Here is a 20500-nt window from a genome sequence, read left to right on the forward strand (position 1 = left end):
CCTCCCAGCCAATTTCTATTATGCAGTTTCTAACATCAAGTACCGGAATATATTCCCAGGCGCCTGAGCAAATTACCATTCTCTTCGTTAAACCAACTTTGTTTGCATTCCCTTGGCAGTTGCAAATGCAAACATGGTTGCTCCCTAGACTCTTTCTTTTGGTTTGCTGTTGTCCAGGATTCTTCCTGCCGGCTCTGCACAGTCCAAGTCCATACCTGCTCACAGATACATAGATAGATAGAAGATAGATAGATGTGTGTGTGTGTGTGTGATATAAATATGAATATAAATTATAATAAATATATGCAAAAGCAATTCGTGCTCCAGGACTGACCCCACCCCACCCCACTCGAAATTAAAGTAACTAAATAAATCATGGGACCTCACTCGTCCCTTTAAACAGCGAGTTGGCGGGAAATGTTTTCGGCGCCGCTAAGCGACTTGAGGGAGAAACCTTTCCCCGCCACCCACCCCGCTGCGCACGCGCGCCCTCGTTCCTCCCGGCGCCTCCTCCCCGCCGAGTGGGTCGCCATGGTGACGGGACGCGGAGCTGAGCTCGAGGCGGCCTCGAGCCCAGTCGGGCGAGGAGCCGGGACCGCTCGCGGCCATGACGGACATCCTGTGCGATTGGCTGAACAGAGAAGTGAAGCTCTCGCGGGCAGTGAGTGAGTGCGGGAGCCTCCTTGCAGGGTTGAGGCGGGTGGGCGAGGAAGCCCCGGGAGGTGTGGGGCTCAGGCTTCCCGCGTCCCTCTCAGGCGGGCAGGCGCTTCATTTCGGCTCGCCTGAGGGAACACCCCCCCACACACCCCCTAAACCAGATTTTCCTCCAAAACCCTAGACGCGTGGAGACTTTTCTTCTTGCTTTTGTTGTTGTTGTGTTGCCCCTCGTGAGAGGAATGGCGCTTTGCACATGCTCAGGAGCACGGTTTGCTGCTGATTTATTTGCTTCCCCAACAGACATTTTATAGAAGGGGAGCCACGCGGGTCATCTCGTCCCGACGCGCTGCAGTGCAGGAGTTAAACAGCTAAACATGACATTAACGCCTTGCCTCCCTAATGTAATGCCCAGTATGGGGCTCGAACCCACAACCCTGAGATGGGAGTCTGGTGTGCTACCAGCTGAGCTACCCCTGGTTAATGTAGATTCTACTTATTTATCTGTTTCATGAAATCTGCACACCACTTGATTGTATGGGGTGGGTGAGTGGAAACCTCAAAGTGGTTTACAAGAGAGATAAAACAATAAAATTGCCAATAAAAAAAATTCCAATTAGCAATAAAAAGGGGGGAAATGACAGATGCAATTAATAAAACATGCATAGGATAGACTAAAATGAATTAAAACTCACACCAGCTTTCTAAACATCTGGGTAGACTTGTATAAATAAAAATGTCTTTGGCAGGCAGCAAAAAGCATACAGTACAGTGAAGGTGCCTGGTGACAATAGGCAGGAAGTTACAAAGTTTCAGCACTGTCACACTAAACCAGGGGTCAGCAAACTTTTTCAGCAGGGGGCCATTCCACTTGCCCTCATACCTTGTGGGGGGCCAGACTATATTTTTTGGAGGGGGGGATGAATGAATTCCTATGCCCCACAAATAACCTAGAGATGCATTTTAAATAGAAGGACACATTCTACTCATGTAAAAACACGCTGATTCCCGGACCGTCCATGGCCCGGATTTAGAAGGCGATGGGGCTGCATCCAGCTCACGGGCCTTAGGTTGCCTACCCCTGCACTAAACCATTGCATTCTTACAGATGCAGTGTGGGCCTTTATATACCCAGGTAGCAGAGTAGTAAGAAACTAACAAACAAAAGTACTTCAACAACAACAAAAGACTAATGCAGCAAACAAACTAATACAGCAAATTTAAATAACATGAGCCCATTCAAAACAGACAGTATGATCAAACTGCTTTAAGTTTAAAGTACTTGCATTAGTTGTTCTTATTCTTCCATCATTGAAAAATACTGTTAGTACCAGGAGGACTCTTCTTTCTGACTGCCTTTGCATAATCAGCCATGACAGAATTGCACAAGGAGCAGCTATTCTGTTGGTGGAAATAACTTTCACCCAAGTAACAAAAAAGTTATTACTGATGTTAATAACTGCTAGAGTACCAATATGCCCAAGCAGGGTTGGTGGGAGTGGGTTGGGTTTAGCCAGGGGAGGCAGTAATATTAAGTGTCAATATTAATAACTAATACTAGCAAATAACCTGTATGGCACTTGGAGGGATTCCATGCAGCTTGGTTGTCTTCTTTGATTTTGAAACTGGGGTTTTGAAACTTTGGGGATTTTGAAATGTTTTGTGAGCATTTGTATCAATTCTGAGAGTCTAGAATGATCAGAGGAATTTGTTTTTAGATATGGTACATTTGGAGAAAATGCAATGAAATCAAGCGAGAGCAGGTTTTGGTTAAAAATGAAATGACAGTAATACTTTATTGGAGAGGCTGTAAGTGTCGTAATATGTCGACAAGCAACTTCTCCTGATTTGAACCAAATGAGGCATATAGAAGTTTCCTTGTTTCCATGTAACTATGATGCAGCACAGAAAAGCCCCACTCCTGAATTGTACATTGGGTTGCATGGACAGAATGTCTGGTGTTTTCCACACTATAATGACCGTTTGCTCATACGTGCAAAAAGACACATCATGGCCTCAGTGTGGTTTTGTTAAAAGAACTATAGACCCTATATGGCACCGTATTTGAGGGAGGGACTATTTTCTAACCTAGGAATAGGGGGACCTGCGGCCCTCCAGATGTTGCTAGACTGCAGTTCCCATCATCCCTGAGTCCCTTGGCTGAGGTTGATGGGAATTGGACTACAATAAATCTGGAGTGCCATGGGTTTCCTATCACTGCAAATCATATTATTATCAGGTCCATAGAAGGTTGTATCTGCATTGGCTCACCTATCTCCCACTGTTTCCTCTCTTGTCATCCATCCTCCTGTTTCCGTGGCAAGTTGGGAAAGGCAGAGCAGCAGGGTGGGAGGGGGAGCAGGAGCAGGGGCTATTTCTTTTCTTGTTGCCTTGGACCTTTTCTCTAGGTTGGCAATCCTACACTCCTGAGCGGTCTATTCAAAATAAAGCAGGCTGCAACCTTCAGTCAGTTATTTGGCTCAAGAACCTTTTGATTGACTTATCGGGCAGAAGATAGCTTGAAAAACATTACTTTAGTTATTTTAGTGCAGCCTTACAAAAACTGTGGGTAGCAGGTGTGATCTTCCCTTTGCTCATACACAAAGGAATGCCTCTTCCCCTGAGAGCACCTGCTGTGACGCATGCAAGCATTATCAAAAAAGAAGTTGCAAATGTGTTTTCTTCTTCAGTTTATTCATGTGCAGATCAATGCACTTCTTATTGATTGAATGAGTTCTAATTGATTCAAACTCATAAATCTTTTTTCTTTTTCTAAAAATAGGAACTGGTAGAAGCTTCCCAAATAACCTTGTGTTTTATGACCTGTCTAGCACTTTACATTACAACCTCCACATTTTTTGGCAGTCCTAGAAAAGCAGTGGGTTGTTTCTCAAATGCCTTGTGAGCTGTATTTGCCTTAGCGGCTCAGAATTTTGAGTAGGCCTCGCTTAACGCCTTAAGACAGCAGAATTGTGTATGTACATTTTGCACACTTTCTGAAGTGGAGGCTCCTTAAGTAAAACACCTTTCATGGATGGTGTTCATTCTGAGTTACACAACATACCTCTAAAGCTCCCACGTGGCAATGATTTTCATCACCGGAGACTTTTCTGCAGTTTCAAGGGACACAAATCTGTTGAATTTCCTCAATTAATAAGGACTCTGGAGTACAGACAGTCCTTGTAGATATATGTTTATCCCATTGTTCCTACTATTTCATCTACAAATGCCTTTCCTCCAGAGAAGAATATCATCCACACAGAGAGATGAAATGCCCCTAATGAGAAGCTGAACTACCAGATTTCTAGAGCTCTTTAGGTTGTGGGAGAAGCAATTAAAAACTCTCAAATTACCATTGTATCTCAAGACTTCTTCATATTGCAAATTGGGGTTTTCTTACACTTCCCAGAAGAAGCATCTTGAAACATAGAGAATTTAACAAATTATTCCAACTTACTTTTAAGTTAGAACTTAAAAGAGGCAATAGTGAACTGCTGGTATTTTAATAATTTACTGTAGGTTGAATCCAGCTAAATAATACTCAAAACAGACCCATTGAAATAACTGGATGTGACTTAAATCAGTTGGCTTGAATGAGTACTGGTATATTTTATTTATTATTATTTATTAAATTTGTATACCACCCTTCATCTGAAGATCACAGGGTGGTTTACAAAATAAAAATACAAAATGAGAACACAAAATACATAATAAAACAAAAACAAACCAATGGGTCCCCTTCCACAAACACATGCTGAATATGACTTAGTTGGGTGCAACTCTTCATTTTAAAAATTTGTTTCATTAGGGCCAATTCATGCATTAATGCTTCTAGAGCAGGCCTGCACAAGTGTCAGTAATGCCCAGGGCATATCTGTGCAAGCTGTGGTACACCAAGTCAGTGACCCATCAGGGTTTGATAACTACCCTATCATTTATGCTGCCTGCCTGGGCCTGTAAAAAGGGGGTGGGTGTCATTGAGTGCTTCATAGGCCACAACGTGTGGTTAATAGACTTGGTGGGTCATGCGGATACAGGCCTGATTTAGATGGAGGAAGCACCTTGGTGAGGTGGATCATGTGGTTTCATCCCATGCTAGCTGAAACCTGGCCTGAGAAAAGGCAGTGTTGACTTCTCTGTGTAGATCAGAGGTGGGGAACCTGTGGCCCTCCAGGTGTTGTTGGACTCCAACTCTGATATGTCCCCTTCCAGCATGGTCAATGGTCAGGGAAGATGGTATTTGTAGCTCAGCAACATATTGAAGGCCACTGGTTAGCCGCTTCTGATCTGGATGTTACTGCAACTGCATGGGAGGAAGTCACAGGAAAATTACATGCACTTCACGGTGGTAACATATGAATCAGCCCTTAGGTCTGAACAAGTTGGGGGGAAAAAACCTATCCTTTTTCTCTTTAAAAATAAACCAGAAATGGAGTCTTTTGCCAGTGAATTTTCTTCAGGTTACCTCATCGGAGAACTTCTCAACAAGTTTGAACTCCAGGATGACTTTGCTCAGTTTTCGCAAAGCAGGTTAGTAGATGGTATATACACAACATCAAATGGTTAACATAGTAGGTTAAGTGGTGGTTCCAAGTCCTGGGGTAGGGGGCTTAAGTAAGATGCCCTCAGTAGGGGGAATCCTACCTCCTTGCCTGTTGCCACTGATGATTCATTAGCTTTCTCCCTTTGGGACCAATCTGCATCACTGCTCAATACAAGAGGGAGAGCCAGGGTTGTTGCTCCTCCATGTTCCTGCCTCTGCTTGTTTACTTGAAGATAGCTAGAGAGCAGGCAGTGACAGAAAGGAGAAGGACCAGGAGGGCCAAGGGACCATGGATGTTTGACATAAGACTTAGACATCTGCCTAACAATCCTGATTGCCGATGCCAGTCCAAATAGATTAAGATGACAGCTGGTGTAAAATACAGTGCCCCCCCAACTCAGTTTAGGAATATTGAAGGCATATGGGGGTCTGCAGGTATGAATGGGTTAGCCCCTCCCCCTTGATGATAGAATGTGCCTCCTAGCTGACATGTGATTGATTCAATCTCAAGGCCATCTATGCACATAGAGTTTCCAATTCTGGAGATGGGAAGGTATGTTGCTGCCATACACTTTAGTGTAGAGGTGGTGGGGCCAGCAGAAACGAAGGCCTGAATAGGGATAATGTTTATTGCTAAAAGGTGACTAATGATGTTTGGCCAACAGTCCTAGGCAACTACATTTCCCATTGGAAAAGGAGAGGAGGGATGTAGCCATATTTACATATTTCATCCAGCACTTCCCCATGTAGATGCTATATATACTTGTTGAATTGTGATTTCCATGCTTATCAAAACCCAGATAGATACAATAAGAAACTGGGATTGGTTCCATAGCTCAGTGAGTGCATGCTTTCCATGTAGAAGGTCCTGGGGTCCAACTCAGGTATCATTAGTTTAAAAACCTATTTAATGTATCAGGGTTAGGCCAAATCTCTGCCTTAGACCTTGGAGAATGGTGGCCAGAGTAATTAATGTTGGGGTAAGGCTGCAACCCTAATCCCACTTATCTGGGAACAAGCCTCATTTGATTCAGTAGGACTTACTTCTGAGTAGACAAAATTGGATCACCCTGTAAATGGACCAATAGTTTGATTCAGCACAAGGCAGTTTCATATGCTCAAAATCTTTATGTTTCAAAATGTGGTCACCCAAATGTTTTGATCTGTTCCTAATGATAATTTTGTTTAGCTCTATCTCTCTATAAATGAACATGCTTATTGAAGAATGCTGGGCTTTGGGATCAGTTTTTGGGAAGATTTTCACATTTCGAAGGAAATACAACCTTATATAATTGCAGAGTCTGTTTACGCTTTCAGGCTTGCCAGTGCAAAACTTAATAACTTTTCTCGCATGGAGCCCACCCTTCAACTCCTGGGCGTGCAGTTTGACCAGAATGTGGCCCGAAACATCATGACAGAGCAGCATGGAGCTGCCACCAAACTGATCTACCAATTATATGTGGCTCTAGAGAAAAAGAAAAAAGCAGGACTCACTGGAGTTGCCATGGATGCAATGAGACCCTCAGCTCCCGCAAAGCTCAAGAGCGTGGGAACTGAAATGTATCGAGAGGTGAGCTTGTTGAGATAAGAACACCTTTCCCAATAGAGAAGCAGAACATCACATGTGACTATACCTGTCAGATATACCCATGACACGAGAGATCAAAATAGAATTCCTGTAAACTAAATTTCTGTTCTGCCTACTGAATCTCTATGTAAAGGATGCAGTGACTTAATTGATGGGAGTTGTAGCCCAGCACCACTTGCAAGACACATATTGGCTACCTCTGCTCTAAGGGTTACTCCAAATTTGCTTTGACCAAACTAATAGCCACTTTAAGAACTCTCTGATCTCTTTGCTTCACAGTGTCCCATCAGGTATCTACATACCGTAGTTCCTTGCATTTTCAGTCTTACAACAAATAGCTTTGGCCATTCAATTCCTGGTTTCTATCTTGGCAAGCTGAAACTGGGCAAAAGGCCCAGAAGGCTAAATAAGGAGATCAGAGCTGTAAATCTTTCAGAACATATGTTCCATCCTCACACATACATCCTCACTCTGTATAAGCTGGCTGTACTACCATATGGGCAAGATTAACTTTAAATTAGCTACATATTTCAGGCCAAATTTACACTGAGGTGGCTGGCATTCCTTTTCACTTTGATTTAGTTTTGCTCAGGGTGGATTTAAATCACTAGTCAGTAAGACTTGATTTAATTTTTTTTTTAAAATTTTTTTTTTTACAGAAAGGCATTCCTGCTGGTATAATCTTAATATTTACAACCAGATGAAGGTTTCATTTTTGGAATAATAAATTTTCAGAGTTGTTTTTACACTTACGTCAAAAATTACTGATTTGGTTATACTATTAGAAATACATAAACAGATAATTGTGAAATTATTGTGAGGTTTAGTAAGTTAACTGTTTATATTTGAACAACTTTTCTGCTGTACTTTATTTGAAGGAGAAAAATAATCATTTCCTTAATAACAATTTTAAAAAAATAAACTAAAACAATAACATTATAGCATATTTCTCCATGTTTGTTAACTGATATGGTTAAACATAAAAAAAACTTAGACTGATTTCCTGATGGCCTTTGGAGTATAATGTAACTTAAATACAAAACTATCTTTAGGAAGATTTTTTCCTCCAAAATCATTTATTTAAAAAAAACACCAATTTAAATTTAAAAAATAGCAGAAGCACTGATCAGCAATCAGTGCTTACTTAACCACTCATTTCTGGTCAATGCACCAACATTAATTGAATTCCCTAGTCATTTGCTGAATAGCACCCCAGGGTAACAGATAAAAACTAGGATTGTATCTGAAACAAATCAATCTGTTTGTTGGTGTACTCACTGGCGGAAGAGGGGGGCGGTGGGAGCGCATCGCCCCTGGCAGCGCAATCCCGGTGGGGTTCCATCGCGGCTGCCCCCTGCCCGCACTGGGCGCCCCGCCCCCTGCAGGTGGCGCGCCACACACTGGGACTCACGCCATGCCCCTGCGGGCGGTGTGCCACACCCCAGGACATACACCAGCCCCCCCTGCCCCGCCCCCCTGCTCTTCGCCCCCAGTGTCGGAGCATGAAGCTCCGCCACTGGGTGTACAGTGCTTCATTGGAGGAATATTATAATCTTCATATAGCAAATTGTGATATGAGGAAATAGGAATAAAATAAATTAATGTAATGCAATATAGCAATATAATACTTTTAGAAAAATAGCTTTAAAATGTCCTAAGGATTTGGCCACCTTCTAATGTCCTCTAGCCCAACTAGTTGTGAAAAGGAATTTCTAAATTCTCTCACATATTCACATTTTGGAATAGCTACTCATCCAGGCCTGCAGCTGGGCAAAAACATGCAAAGCAGAGTTGAATAGGGAGCAAGCAGAGAGTGAAAATCATTCTGTGAAGCACCTTTTATATTGAACAGGAACTGTATCTGGAAGATGGAATTTCCCATCTTTTATATCAGTTTAATTACTTACGTAGGTAAGCTTACATAAACTGTCAATTGCGGATTACAATAATCTAAGCGTAACTGGAACCCTTACTTCTTCTCCACCTAGAGTATGTGCGCCCTGATGCATTCCAGTGCTTGCTTTCCAAAACAGCTCAGCATTGTCATGATTCCATGTATGTTTGGGCATCAAGGCTGTCATCTTCTTCACATTCCTTAACAGCACATTATGCTGATGGCATGAAATTTCCTTCTAATCGTAGTGTCATCCAAGATGTCAAAATCTCACACGACTGTCACCGAAAAGCAGCAAATATTTCCAAGCACAGTTAATTTTTTTTCATTCTTGTCATCACCATGGCTGCCAGTTAAAAAAAGAGTATGAATTAGCAGATTCACTGATTTAGCAGAAATCAAAGGTGGTGGCCACCACCTTTAGTTCTGCAGATTACAAACCAGTGCTTCGACCATATTGGCTGGCGGTGGATGCTGTTAATCTGAGTTATCCAAAACTAGGCCAAGATAAACTATGTTTCAGTTATGTAAAAAACTGTCCTAATTTGACCAGGGCTCAGAGGTAGAGCATATGCTTTGCATGTAATTCAGGCCCTGGTATCTCTAGTCAAAAGAAGCTGGCAGGAGGGGATGCGAAGAACTTTTCTTTGCCTGAGAACTTGGAGATCTGCTGCCAGTCAGAGTAGGCAATGCTTGGTTAGATGGAGATAAAGTTTACTATAAGGAGTTTACTATGACTCAATGCAGTATATAAAGATTTCTGCAAAACTTTTGGAAAATCTTCAGTGTGGTGTAGTGGTTAAGAGCGGTAGACTCGTAATCTGGTGAACCGGGTTCGCGTCCCCGCTCCTCCACATGCAGCTGCTGGGTGACCTTGGGCTAGTCACACTTCTTTGAAGTCTCTCAGCCCCACTCACCTCACAGAGTGTTTGTTGTGGGGGAGGAAGGGAAAGGAGAATGTTAGCCGCTTTGAGACTCCTTAGGGTAGTGGTAAAACGGGATATCAAATCCAAACTCCTCCTCCTCCTCCTCTTCTTCTTCTTCTTCTTCTTCTTCTTCTTCTTCTTCTCATTTCAGCGCCTTAAATCTCTAGTGCCGCGTCAGGTAGACTTGACACTGCAGCAGATTTCAGACAACTTTCACAGCAAAGCCAAGGACCTTGAAAGTAAGATAGCTCGGATGCAATTTGTGGAGCAACAGCAAGCAAAGAAAGTTCAGGCGGAAAAAATCGTTGAACAATTTGAAAATGTGAGAAGCCTATTTAATTTTTTTTAATATAAAAACCTCAAAGCTGCAGGAAATTTTTGTGCATTGTTTTATGCTTAAGCCTATGGATTTTCCCACCAGCCGCATCAAACACAATGGGAATTATTTCTAAGTAAATGAGAATTGTGTTGTATGTATAATAGAAAGCTAATGGAAATAAATTGTAGTGTTTTCATTGAATTCAGCTAGAACTGGTTCCGTTTGCCCCACAAAACCTGTAGTATAGCGCTGAATTGGAGCAAACAGCAATTGGGTTTTTGGAGGATTGCTGTTTGTTCCGATTTAGCACTAAAGAGTGGGTTTTCTGGGGGGAAGTAGTGGGGTAAGGCAAAACCAATGGGACTTGTGCCCAGAAAGCACGGGACAAGCATTAAACCTCTTGGACCCATGCTTTCCAGACACAGGACAAGTAAAAGTGTGGACGATCCCTTAGTTTCATTTGTATATTGATGAAGGTGATGCTGGAGTGTCATTCCAGTGCTTGGCAGTGGGATTCAGGTTGCTTTTGAAGTATATGAATCCTAGACTGCAGGGGGCTTTAATAGCAAGCACCAGTGCCTTGCATTTAGCCTGGCAGCAAATGGGCAACTAATGCAGTTCTTGCAAAGCTGGCTGAATAGGTTATTGCCTCCCAATAGGAGGGACACAAGCTGCAGCTTACAACACTGTTGACTTCCATTTTGCCTTCAAGAGCAGTCTCATGCAGAACACATTAAAGCAACTGACTCCAGAGCAGGAGTGGGCAAACCATTTTCCATTCAAGGCCAGCATTTCCTGGATAAATTTGCACTAAATCTTCACGGCAATCACGTTGGCAGTAAATGTAAGAAGACTTCAGTGGGAGGTCAAGAATGTGGTCTGTTGCCATTTTTGCAAAAGAAGCAAAATGTTATACTGAATTCCATTGCGTTGCATTTTTGTTTGAAACCCAGTTATGTTCCTCAGCAAATGATCATATGGAACAACTGATTGCCCTGAGTGGGGGTATGCATCTCTTTGGGCATCCAAAGACACATCCAGTCAGTTTAATGGGGCACAAATGACCAGTGGGGTGGAGATACATATCTGCAGTAGTTGCGAGTGTGGAAATTTGCTTCTAGGCATACAGCAAGTCTTCTTCCTGAATTTGGGTGTTTTTTAAATCTTTGGTCAAATACCATTTTGCCCCCACTTTTCAAGCTTTGCACATCCATGCAAAAACTCTTTACCCATTCACATTTCATTTGAATCATTTACTTAACAATATGCCTCAATAACAGTTTGATCTAGGGCATCATCATTTGGAATAAGACACCAGTCCAAAGCGATTGGGTTTAGGTTTACAGTTGCTCCACCCCCACCCACCCCTGCTACTTTGAAGACTGGCAGGGGAGGTTGTTTCCAATGCAACATTTCACGATTCCTGAAATAGGTTTTAGCCTGAAGCTTGACTCTGAACATTAGAAAATGAATCCTGCTGTGATAAATCATGTTATTTAGTTGCAGTTTCTATGGGAAATTTAAAAAGGCGTTTTTATAAATAACAATTTTTCAACTTATGCTGAGTCACACTTCCAGTGCACTTGCATGAGGTGGCAGACTACTTTTCAATTACATCTTCATTATAGCTGTTCAGCTTGTTACTCTGTGATTATTAAAGCAAATAGGACCAGCACCAGGTTTTGAGGGGGCACGTGCCAAAGTGCTAGTTTGTGGGGGCCCTTGTGTAGGTATAGCTGCCATTATTATGGGCAGCTTGGAGCCTCCATTTTCAGTTTTCTCCAAGCTGCCTCAACCGAGGGGTACAGAGTAGCTGTCAGCTAACGGTGGGCCCTGTGTTAGGACTAGGAACCCACTGGGGCACTTAAGCCCTAGTGATTGCCTGAGGATGCTGCATACTGTGAAAAACGTGAAAATACTGTGAAAAAGTGTGAAAAACGTGTAGGTTGTGAGGAATGTGCCATCCCACATTCAGCAGCAAGTTCCTCCTATGTGACATGGTAGGATGTCCTACCGCAGTCTGGGTAGCACTTGACAAACAGGAGGCAGGGCTCTGTGTGACTTGCACTACCCTGCAGCCCATCATTTGCTTGCAGAGAAACCACCCCTGGGCATGCTCATAGGTAGAACATCTGCTTTGCATTCAGAAGGTCCAAGCTTCCATTCCCAGCATCTCCAGGTAGGGCTGGGAGAGACTCCTGCCTGAAACCCTGGAGAGCCACTGCCAGTCAGTGCAGACAGTACTGAGCTAGGTAGACCAATGGTCTGATTCCTATGTTCTTATGTAACAAATAGGGGTGTGGGTGGTGCTGTGGTCTAAACCACCGAGCCTCTTGGGCTTGCCGATCAGAAGGTCAGCGGTTTGAATCCTCATGACGGGGTGAGCTCCCATTGCTCTGTCCCAGCTCCTGCCAACCTAGCAGTTCGAAAGCACACCAATGCAAGCAGATAAATAGGTACTGCTGTGGTGGGAAGGTAAACGGCGTTTCCGTGTGCTCTGGTTTCCATCACGTTGTTCCGTTGCACCAGAAGCGGTTAAGTCATGCTAGCCACATGACTCGGAAAGCTGTCTGCAGACAAACACTGGCTCCCTTGGCCTGAAAGCAAGATGAACGTCACAACCCCATAGTCACCTTTGACTGGACTTAACCGTCCAGGGGTCCAACATGTAACAAAAGCCAAATGGTAAGAAATGGCGAACTTATTTGAGATGCTGTTTATAGTGATTACAAGCCCTTTAACTTCTCATAATATCTCATTTACTTTTTGCTTTGTTTTTTTAAAACAAAAAACAAAAAAGCTCCCATTATTTACTCCTCCCAATTTTGTAATATGTTTCCGACCTTTGTGTGGGCAGAAAGTGACTCTAAAATGATAGCGCTTTGTGGGTAATTAATACTTACTTAACATTTGGTAGCCAGTTTTAAATAGCTCATTGCCTTCTCATTGGATATTTAGAAAATGGTGGAAAATCGAAGGCAGCATGAAATAATGGCTAAAATTCAAGCATCAATTATCCAGATTCCCAAACCAGTACTGCAGCGCCCCGTCAAGGCAATCGAAGACCAAAAGATTATGAGAAGGAGGAAAGAAGCAGAGGTAAGTTCTGAACTTTTAGAACTGGAAATTTAAAAATCATAGGCAGTGGAATGCACTAAGTATTCATTGCTCTGGCACTGCATCCCAAATACCTCCACTTGGAAACAAAGTCTGCTTAATGTGATTCAGGGGGGGAAATGTTTGTAGAATTATCAGTTATGTGAGCTATGGAATTATTCATCCATTGTGTATCATGATGTTTGAAGAATGTGTGCATGAGTGTGTAAATGAAATTCTGGTAGAATAGCTCTTGGGAAGGGGCTTGGGGACCCTGGCAGGTTAGCTATGAGGGTATGTGGCCTTTGAGCTGAAGAAGATGCCTCCCCTGTGTTGCAGGGTATTGAACAAAAGGAAGGAGATTCAGATGTGCCTGCTTGTTTTTCAGATCACCTATGCAGAAATTAAGAAGTTTGAAAAGCAGATGAAGAAAGAGAGTGGCATGCCTACCAGGCTGACTGAGAGGTAATGTTTGGAACAAGTGACTTCTGGGTAGTCTTGCTGTTCCATGTGGAAACTGAAGGAAGTGAGAGTCTCCCAGTCTTGAAGCTGCCAGTCACCTGGTTAATAAGCATTCTTTCTAGGCAAATAGCTTGTCATGCAGATAGGCAGATAAAATGTGTTGGAAGTTACTGCACTGACATTAAATTCTGCTTGCTGGAAACATTGCCTTCTTCGTTTTAATTTTTTGTTGGAAGTACTTTCTATTGACTTGTGGCTTATTATACAAATGCTTTTTCACGAGCTATTGGAGTGATATATACAGTTTAAGAATGTTTGTATATATTTCCACTCCAGAGTATCTTGGGGTTCCTAAAGCAATTGTAGGACTTCAAATGAAAACCTTTCTGTCCACTTGCTCCACCCTAGATATCCTGCTATACCCCTCTACCATGTCCCCCCCCCTTACTTAACTTTTTTTGTAAATTAAAACTCCCAGTTGTGGTTTTCTTTCTCATAGGGGAGTTGTTCTAGCTTCATGATAATTTTGGTTGCCATTTTCTGAACCTTTTCCAGCTCAACAATATTCTTTTCTGAGGTGTGTTGACCAGAACTGTATTCCAAGTGCACTAACTATAATCATAGCTGTCAACTTTTCCCTTTTCTTGTGAGGAATCCTATTCGGAATAAGGGAATTTCCTTTTAAAAAAGGGAAAAGTTGTCAGCTATAACTATAATTGGCAATATTATTTTCAGTTTCTTTCCTAATGATCAGCAATCTGGAATTTGCATCTTTCACAGCTGCCACATGCTGGTTCACCATTTTCAATTACCATTTTCACTATGACCCCGATATTTCCTTTGTGGCCAGTCTCCCACCAGTTCAGACCCCATTAGGTTATATGTGAAGTTAGGACCGTTTGTCCCAATGTACATCACATTACACTTGCTTACAGTGAATTGCATTTGGCATTTTACTGACCATTTACCCAGTTTGGAGAGAACCTTCTCGAGCTCTCTGCAATCCTTTTCTGTTCTTGTCACCCTGAGCAATTTATTATTATGAACAAAGTTAGTCACTTAATTGCTCACCCCTTACTCCAGAGACCAATACTGAACACTGAGAGACCTCAGCTGTTACATCCTTCCACTGTGAGAACCTGCTCTCTAATTCCTGTTATTTAAGCATTTACTGATCCATAAGATGGCCTGTCCTTTTATCCCATGACTATTAAACTTACTCAGGAGTCTTTGGCCAGCGATTTTATCAAAAGCTTTCTGAAAATCTTATTATACAATGTGTGCTCTGTTGGATCACTCCATCCACTTTCATTGCCTAATCCTACCCCTCTCTTCCATTGGGAAGTCTGAACCATTTTCACTATCATCCCTTAGTGATGATTTATCCTGAACTTCAACAGTAAATGCCTTTCCCTTAAAGATACTATTTAAAAAGCTGCTCTGCCAATAGATTTTATGCACCAGCAGTTCAGGTTCTGTACAGGTTCAAGTGCAGCAAATGGATCATAGGGGAGCTATGCTAATCTTTTTTATATACTGCCCTTTGGTCTTATTCCCAGGACAATTTCCAAAAAGAATTAAACAATTAAAATTCAAATTCAAAAAAATAACTGAATCATCTATAAGAGCCACAAACTGTATGAAACAGTCAAAGAGCTAAATATCCTCTCTTCCCTCCATCACCTACCCACCCACTTCATGGTTGTTCCAATCTGGATTGTGTGCCCTCACCCCCACGACCCAGCACATCCCCTACATAGTAAACAAAAAAACCAATTACAGGTAGGTAGCCGTGTTGGTCTGCCATAGTCAAAACAAACAAACAAACAAAAAATCCTTCCAGTAGCAAAAAAAAACCCCCAAGCATGTAAAGGCCAGACACATGATTAGCATCACATCTAGTTTCACGCTTGAGCACCATGGGACAGCAGCTGCCTCCTTTTTGTTGAATGTTCTCCTTTTAGCACTTTCGAAAGGGTGGTAGGGAATTAAAATGGAGAGAGCCCAGGCTCCCAGAACTTTAAAGGCCTAAAGACTTTGGAGGAAGATAGAAGCATGTAAGTAAAAAACAGATGCTTCTCCTTTCTTTTAACAGTTTCTGCCACCATCGCAAAGTGGTTGTGGCATTCCAATAGGTCTCCTGGGTCTTCTCACCTCAAAGTGCCTCCCCTCTGTGACATAGAACCCTTCCTCAGAGCAAGGCATCATGGGGCAAGATGGCCCTGGAGAGCCAATGGAGGCTGAAGCTGCAAAAGTTGAGAGGTGCTTCCTGGAAATGCTCTGATTCCACACACAAACACCATGTAACTCTATAAAGCTCTGTGCAAGGATTGACAGCACTGTGAAGATCATTGACAATAGTCACAACATTTGATGAGACATACTGGTGGCAGTTCCTTTGTGCCTTACATATGTATTTATATAACACTTGATGCCCCCAATTATTATTTTTAGCATGGTGCATTCGGTAATGCAGACACAGGAACTGGATACAACTCCAGCCATAACTGACCTGTTGAACACCTACTCAGATGACGAATATATCAGGAAAATTCAGAAACGTCTTGAGGAGGATACTTTTGCCCGCGAACAACGGGAGAAAAGACGGCGGAAAATGTTAAGGGAGCAACTAATAGCCCATGAAGCACAAGAAGTGAGTTAGATGTACTGCTTTCTCAGATTTTTGGGTTACACACTGACAAAATGGCAGCGAGTTATCAGTTTGTGCTAAGGTACACAACTACCATAGTGACGCCCATTAGTGGAGGGAAATCTGTACTTGGGCATTTTCAGGGACTGGCAGGAGTCTGACTTGGGAGTGGAGGTCAGTGATTTGCGGGGAACTGTACCAGCCAAGAGGCAAGAGTTAGAAGCAGGGGAAGCTTCAAAGCTGCAGGGTGGAGCACAGGGTACATCAGAAGAGGAGGGAGAGGCAGGCCAGGCAAGTGAAGGGCCGGGTGCTTCCCCACCCTCTCCTGCTCCACTGTCTCACAGAACCAAGAGGGGATTGAAAAGGGATGAGCAGAGGAAATTTGCACACAGGCATAGTCTCTGGCTGTTTGTGCGCAGCCTGTCGGGGGAAGATACATAAGCTGGTGGATGGGGACTGGCTGCAACTGCTCCATAGAGCGCAAACCTGGGAATAGTGTGTGTAAGCATCCAGAGCTATAGAAGCAACGCTAAGTGTTATATTTGACATTAAAGAGTTCACTATCTGCTGTGTGTATTCCATTGGCTGGGAAGCACCCTTGACAGCCATAGTTTTTATGGAGTCCAACCAAAACTGCAAACAAGCCTTTTTGTTCTTCAGAGTTCATCAGGCTTGATTTTGAGCAAAATGGTAGCAAGAAAAAACTGACATGACGCTGAAACTTCAAAGGGCAGCAGTTGTAGCAGTTTTCAGACTACATGCAGGGGCTCCTGCTTAGCACTTAGCAGGGGGTAATCTAATGTGCAGTGCAAAAGCTATGCGTGATTACTTGGCAGCAGGTCCCACTCAGTTCAATTGAGTTTACTCGCAAGTGAATTTAGGCCCTACCATGGATTTTCAGTTTGTTCTTTTGCTTTTTTCATACGTAGCAACGGGGGAAGTAGTTAAGCATACTATCGTAGGTTGTCTTTTAATTTTATTTCAGGAGGCATATAGAGAAGAGCAGCTCATCAACCGGCTAATGAGACAATCCCAGCAAGAGCGGAGGATCGCTGTGCAACTGCTGCACGTGCGGCATGAGAAAGAAGTGATGTGGCAGAACAGGATTTACAGAGAAAAGCAGTTTGAGGAGAGACGGCTCAAAGAATTCCAAGAAGCTCTTGACAGAGAGGAGGTAAACATTCATTATTTTCTCCTCCATCGTCCTTGTCCTTTTTTTTTTTTTTAAAGAAAGCTCTTGGTCTGTCTTGTCTCTTACATTCATAATTGCATTTATTCTGAGTTGAATTTGCCTTCAAGCTCCTTTGGAGGTATATGGTTAAAGGGCTCCAACTTGTTGCCAAAGAAACCCACGTAATCAGCAGAATAGAAGGACACAGAAAGTGGCTGAATCTTAGTGCTGGGTGGAAGCGGAAGGTTATCAACTCCTCCAATATACCAGTTTCCCTTAGGTTGGGAAGCAACTTTGTAAGCTTGGCCAGAACATTGTTTTCTTAGTCTACTGCCATAATTAGAGGATGCAAGGCCAGAACAAAATAATAATAATAATAATAATAATAATAATAATAATAATAATACAGCAAAGCCTTTTATTTATCTTTGTGGCGAGCATAAATAGGTACCGCTCCGGCGGGAAGGTAAATGGTGTTTCCGTGCACTGCTGTGGTTCGCCAGAAGTGGCTTAGTCATGCTGGCCACATGACCCAGAAGCTGTACGCCGGCTTCCTCGGCCAATAAAGCAAGATGAGTGCCACAACCCCAGAGTCGTCTGCGACTGGACCTAATGGTCAGGGGTCCCTTTACCTTTACCTTTAAGTGTTAGGTTTGGTTGCATTCTAATGCAGCTTGAAAATGTTGAGAATGGTGTGCATTGTGGATGTGAATGCATTCATCTTGTGCTGCCAGGTGGAGATTTGTCCCATGTAGGGGTTACGGCTAATTTACAGAGTGCACATAGCAGTGCTATGTTTGTATGCATTGGCTTCTAGTCATCACTGTGCAGGCAAACAAACAGCCCAGGCTTCTCCCTGAGCTCCCTATTGGCTTGCCCCTCCCCTTCTCCCTAATAGTGATTGGCAGCAATGTGCGGTGTTGGGAAAACAGGTGAGCAATCCAGCCCCACTCTGCTAGTCACTAACGCACACCACTCTTGGCCATCTCACGGTGATAAAGTAAGCTCAAACCCACAGCCACTGAAAATTAGGCATTAAGAGAGAAAACTTTTGCAGTGGAAGGAAGTCATGTGAGATCACATGGATTTGGGACTGTGGCTAGGAATCATGAAATTTGGATGACATGCTTACTTTTTTTTTTGTCCAACTCCTTTTAGGCTCTTGCAAAGCAAGAGAAAATTGAGCAGGAGGAACAGGCCCTCAAAGAAAAACAGTTGCATGCAATGCTTGCTGCCAAAAGAGCTGAAGATCGCTATAAGAAGCACTATTCAATTTGTTGGGAAGTGGTTGAGCAAATCATTGACTTATCAACTAAAATAGGAGAATATCGAACACTGACAAACAAGTAAGTTGTTTTATTCTGACAGGACTTGGCTTGATTTACCCCCACTGAACTGGGGAAAGTAAATGTTTGACACTCATTCCAAAGCTGCAGGAATAGATCTTTCCTCATTAGGAGTTTGGACAGTAAAGCAGCCAAGAAGGCACAGGCAGAACAATCTGCAACCAAGTCCAAACACTTCCTAATTCAGGATGGGTAAGCTGTGGCCCTCCAGATCCTTTTGGACTTCATCTCCTACCATTCCTCACCATTGGCCAAGCTGACTGGGGCAGATGGGAGTTGGAGCCCAGCAACATCTGGAGGACTACAGGTTCACCATCATTGACCTAGGTGATATCATGAGTCCTTTAATTTTCAAAAAAGAAAAAAATATCCTGTACATTTAATTATGTAAGAAACCAGTATATTTGTAACTTTGTGGTTTGCTTTTTCTTTGTTATGCAGTTCATGTTTCTCATAATAGTTTAGATGTAAAGAGAAAGCCATCTGCGTATTTTGCAAGTTTATCTCCTATTAATTTATTTATTTTCTAAAAAAAATTTTAGAGGTTTACCACAGACATACATTGAACCATACAATAGAAACCATATACACATTTTGAAATCAGCTGTTGCAGAATGATAGTATGTTCACTGTCAGTGTAAGAATGGCAGCATAGGAAAGTTTTCAACAGGTGCTTTAAAGTTTAAACAGAAGGTTCCTGCTGAAACTTTATTGGCAGAGTCTTCCAGAAGACTATGCCAATTACACTAGAGGCTCAGTTTTTTGTAGCTGTCAAATGAGTCTCGCCAATTTGGGGGACAGAGAATGACCCTTCTGCAGATGATCTCAGTGATCAAGGTGGGATATAATGGTCCATGCAGTCTGTAAGAGACCTAAGTTGTTCAGAGCTTAAATTAAGTCCTTAAAGCAAGTCGTTGAATCTTGCTTGGCTGCAGTTGGGCCAGTGCAGATGTTTTCTACAATGGTGTCTCATGTTGTCAGCCATGTTCCCCCATCAGCACTTTTGCTTCTGCATTCTGCACCAACCAGAGGTTCCTAACCAGGCCAAAGGGCAGCCCCACATAGAGCCTTTTTGTAGTAATCCAGCCTCTAGGTTATCAACACATGAGCTCCTTTCTAGGAATTGGCAAACCAGACAGAACTGGTAAGAAGCATTCCTAGCCACAGAAAACACTTTGGTTTAGTTTAGCATTACATCTGAACCTGGGCTTGTGGTTTGTCTTGCTCCAGACAAACTATGAGCTATAGTCAAGGTTTGTTCTTGGCTTGCTGCCACTCATGGTTTGTCTGTGAAAGGCAGACCATGAGCCCAGATTCACATGGCTCAGCTCCAGGAAGCATTGGCAGCAGGAAAACTAAAGGAGGAGTGAAGTGTGTCAATACATGCTTGTGCATGCTCACTTTGGCTTGGTAATAATACATGGGAACCACGTTGAATTCTGTTCTCTTCAGAGTAATTCATGTCTTAATTTCTTCTTTCTTTGCACTGCCTATTTTGTGTTGCTATTGATCCATGTAATTCTTAGAAAGCATGCTTTAATCGATCTGACCACAGATTTATTAATATATATATATATGCTTGATTTCCTCAGCTTAATCCCAATAAAGCTGATGCGTGACTGGAAAGAGCTATTCTTAAAAGGAAAGCCGATTTATGAGCAAGCTGAGTTTGAAATGCCTTTGCCAGATCAACCAACCCCAGGACAATTAGTAGAACTGGACAAAATGAATTTACTAGATGAAAAAGATTATGATGAATATAAGGTACTCCCAACTGACATGGCCTAGTGGAAGAAAATGCAGCTCATTAAAATCATTGCTCATGACTGCCACCTTTTGTCCATGATGCTG

At 42.6% G+C, this 20500-nt stretch overlaps 1 protein-coding gene across 1 annotated transcript in view; it reads left to right on the forward strand.

Moving 5' to 3' along the window:
* The first annotated feature begins 513 nt into the window (after positions 1–513).
* The window catches only part of SPEF2 (sperm flagellar 2), an 89871-nt gene continuing 69884 nt past the window's right edge, over positions 514–20500 (forward strand). The window contains exons 1-10 of the mRNA XM_033164731.1: positions 514–665; positions 5082–5184; positions 6515–6767; positions 9757–9927; positions 12883–13023; positions 13409–13485; positions 15937–16135; positions 17118–17306; positions 18462–18649; positions 20242–20413. Coding sequence (XP_033020622.1) covers positions 608–665; positions 5082–5184; positions 6515–6767; positions 9757–9927; positions 12883–13023; positions 13409–13485; positions 15937–16135; positions 17118–17306; positions 18462–18649; positions 20242–20413 — 1551 coding nt within the window. The 5' untranslated portion in view covers positions 514–607. The remainder of the gene's footprint in view (positions 666–5081; positions 5185–6514; positions 6768–9756; positions 9928–12882; positions 13024–13408; positions 13486–15936; positions 16136–17117; positions 17307–18461; positions 18650–20241; positions 20414–20500) is intronic.

Source organism: Lacerta agilis, chromosome 11, assembly GCF_009819535.1.
Source record: "Lacerta agilis isolate rLacAgi1 chromosome 11, rLacAgi1.pri, whole genome shotgun sequence".
Classification (NCBI taxonomy): domain Eukaryota; kingdom Metazoa; phylum Chordata; class Lepidosauria; order Squamata; family Lacertidae; genus Lacerta; species Lacerta agilis.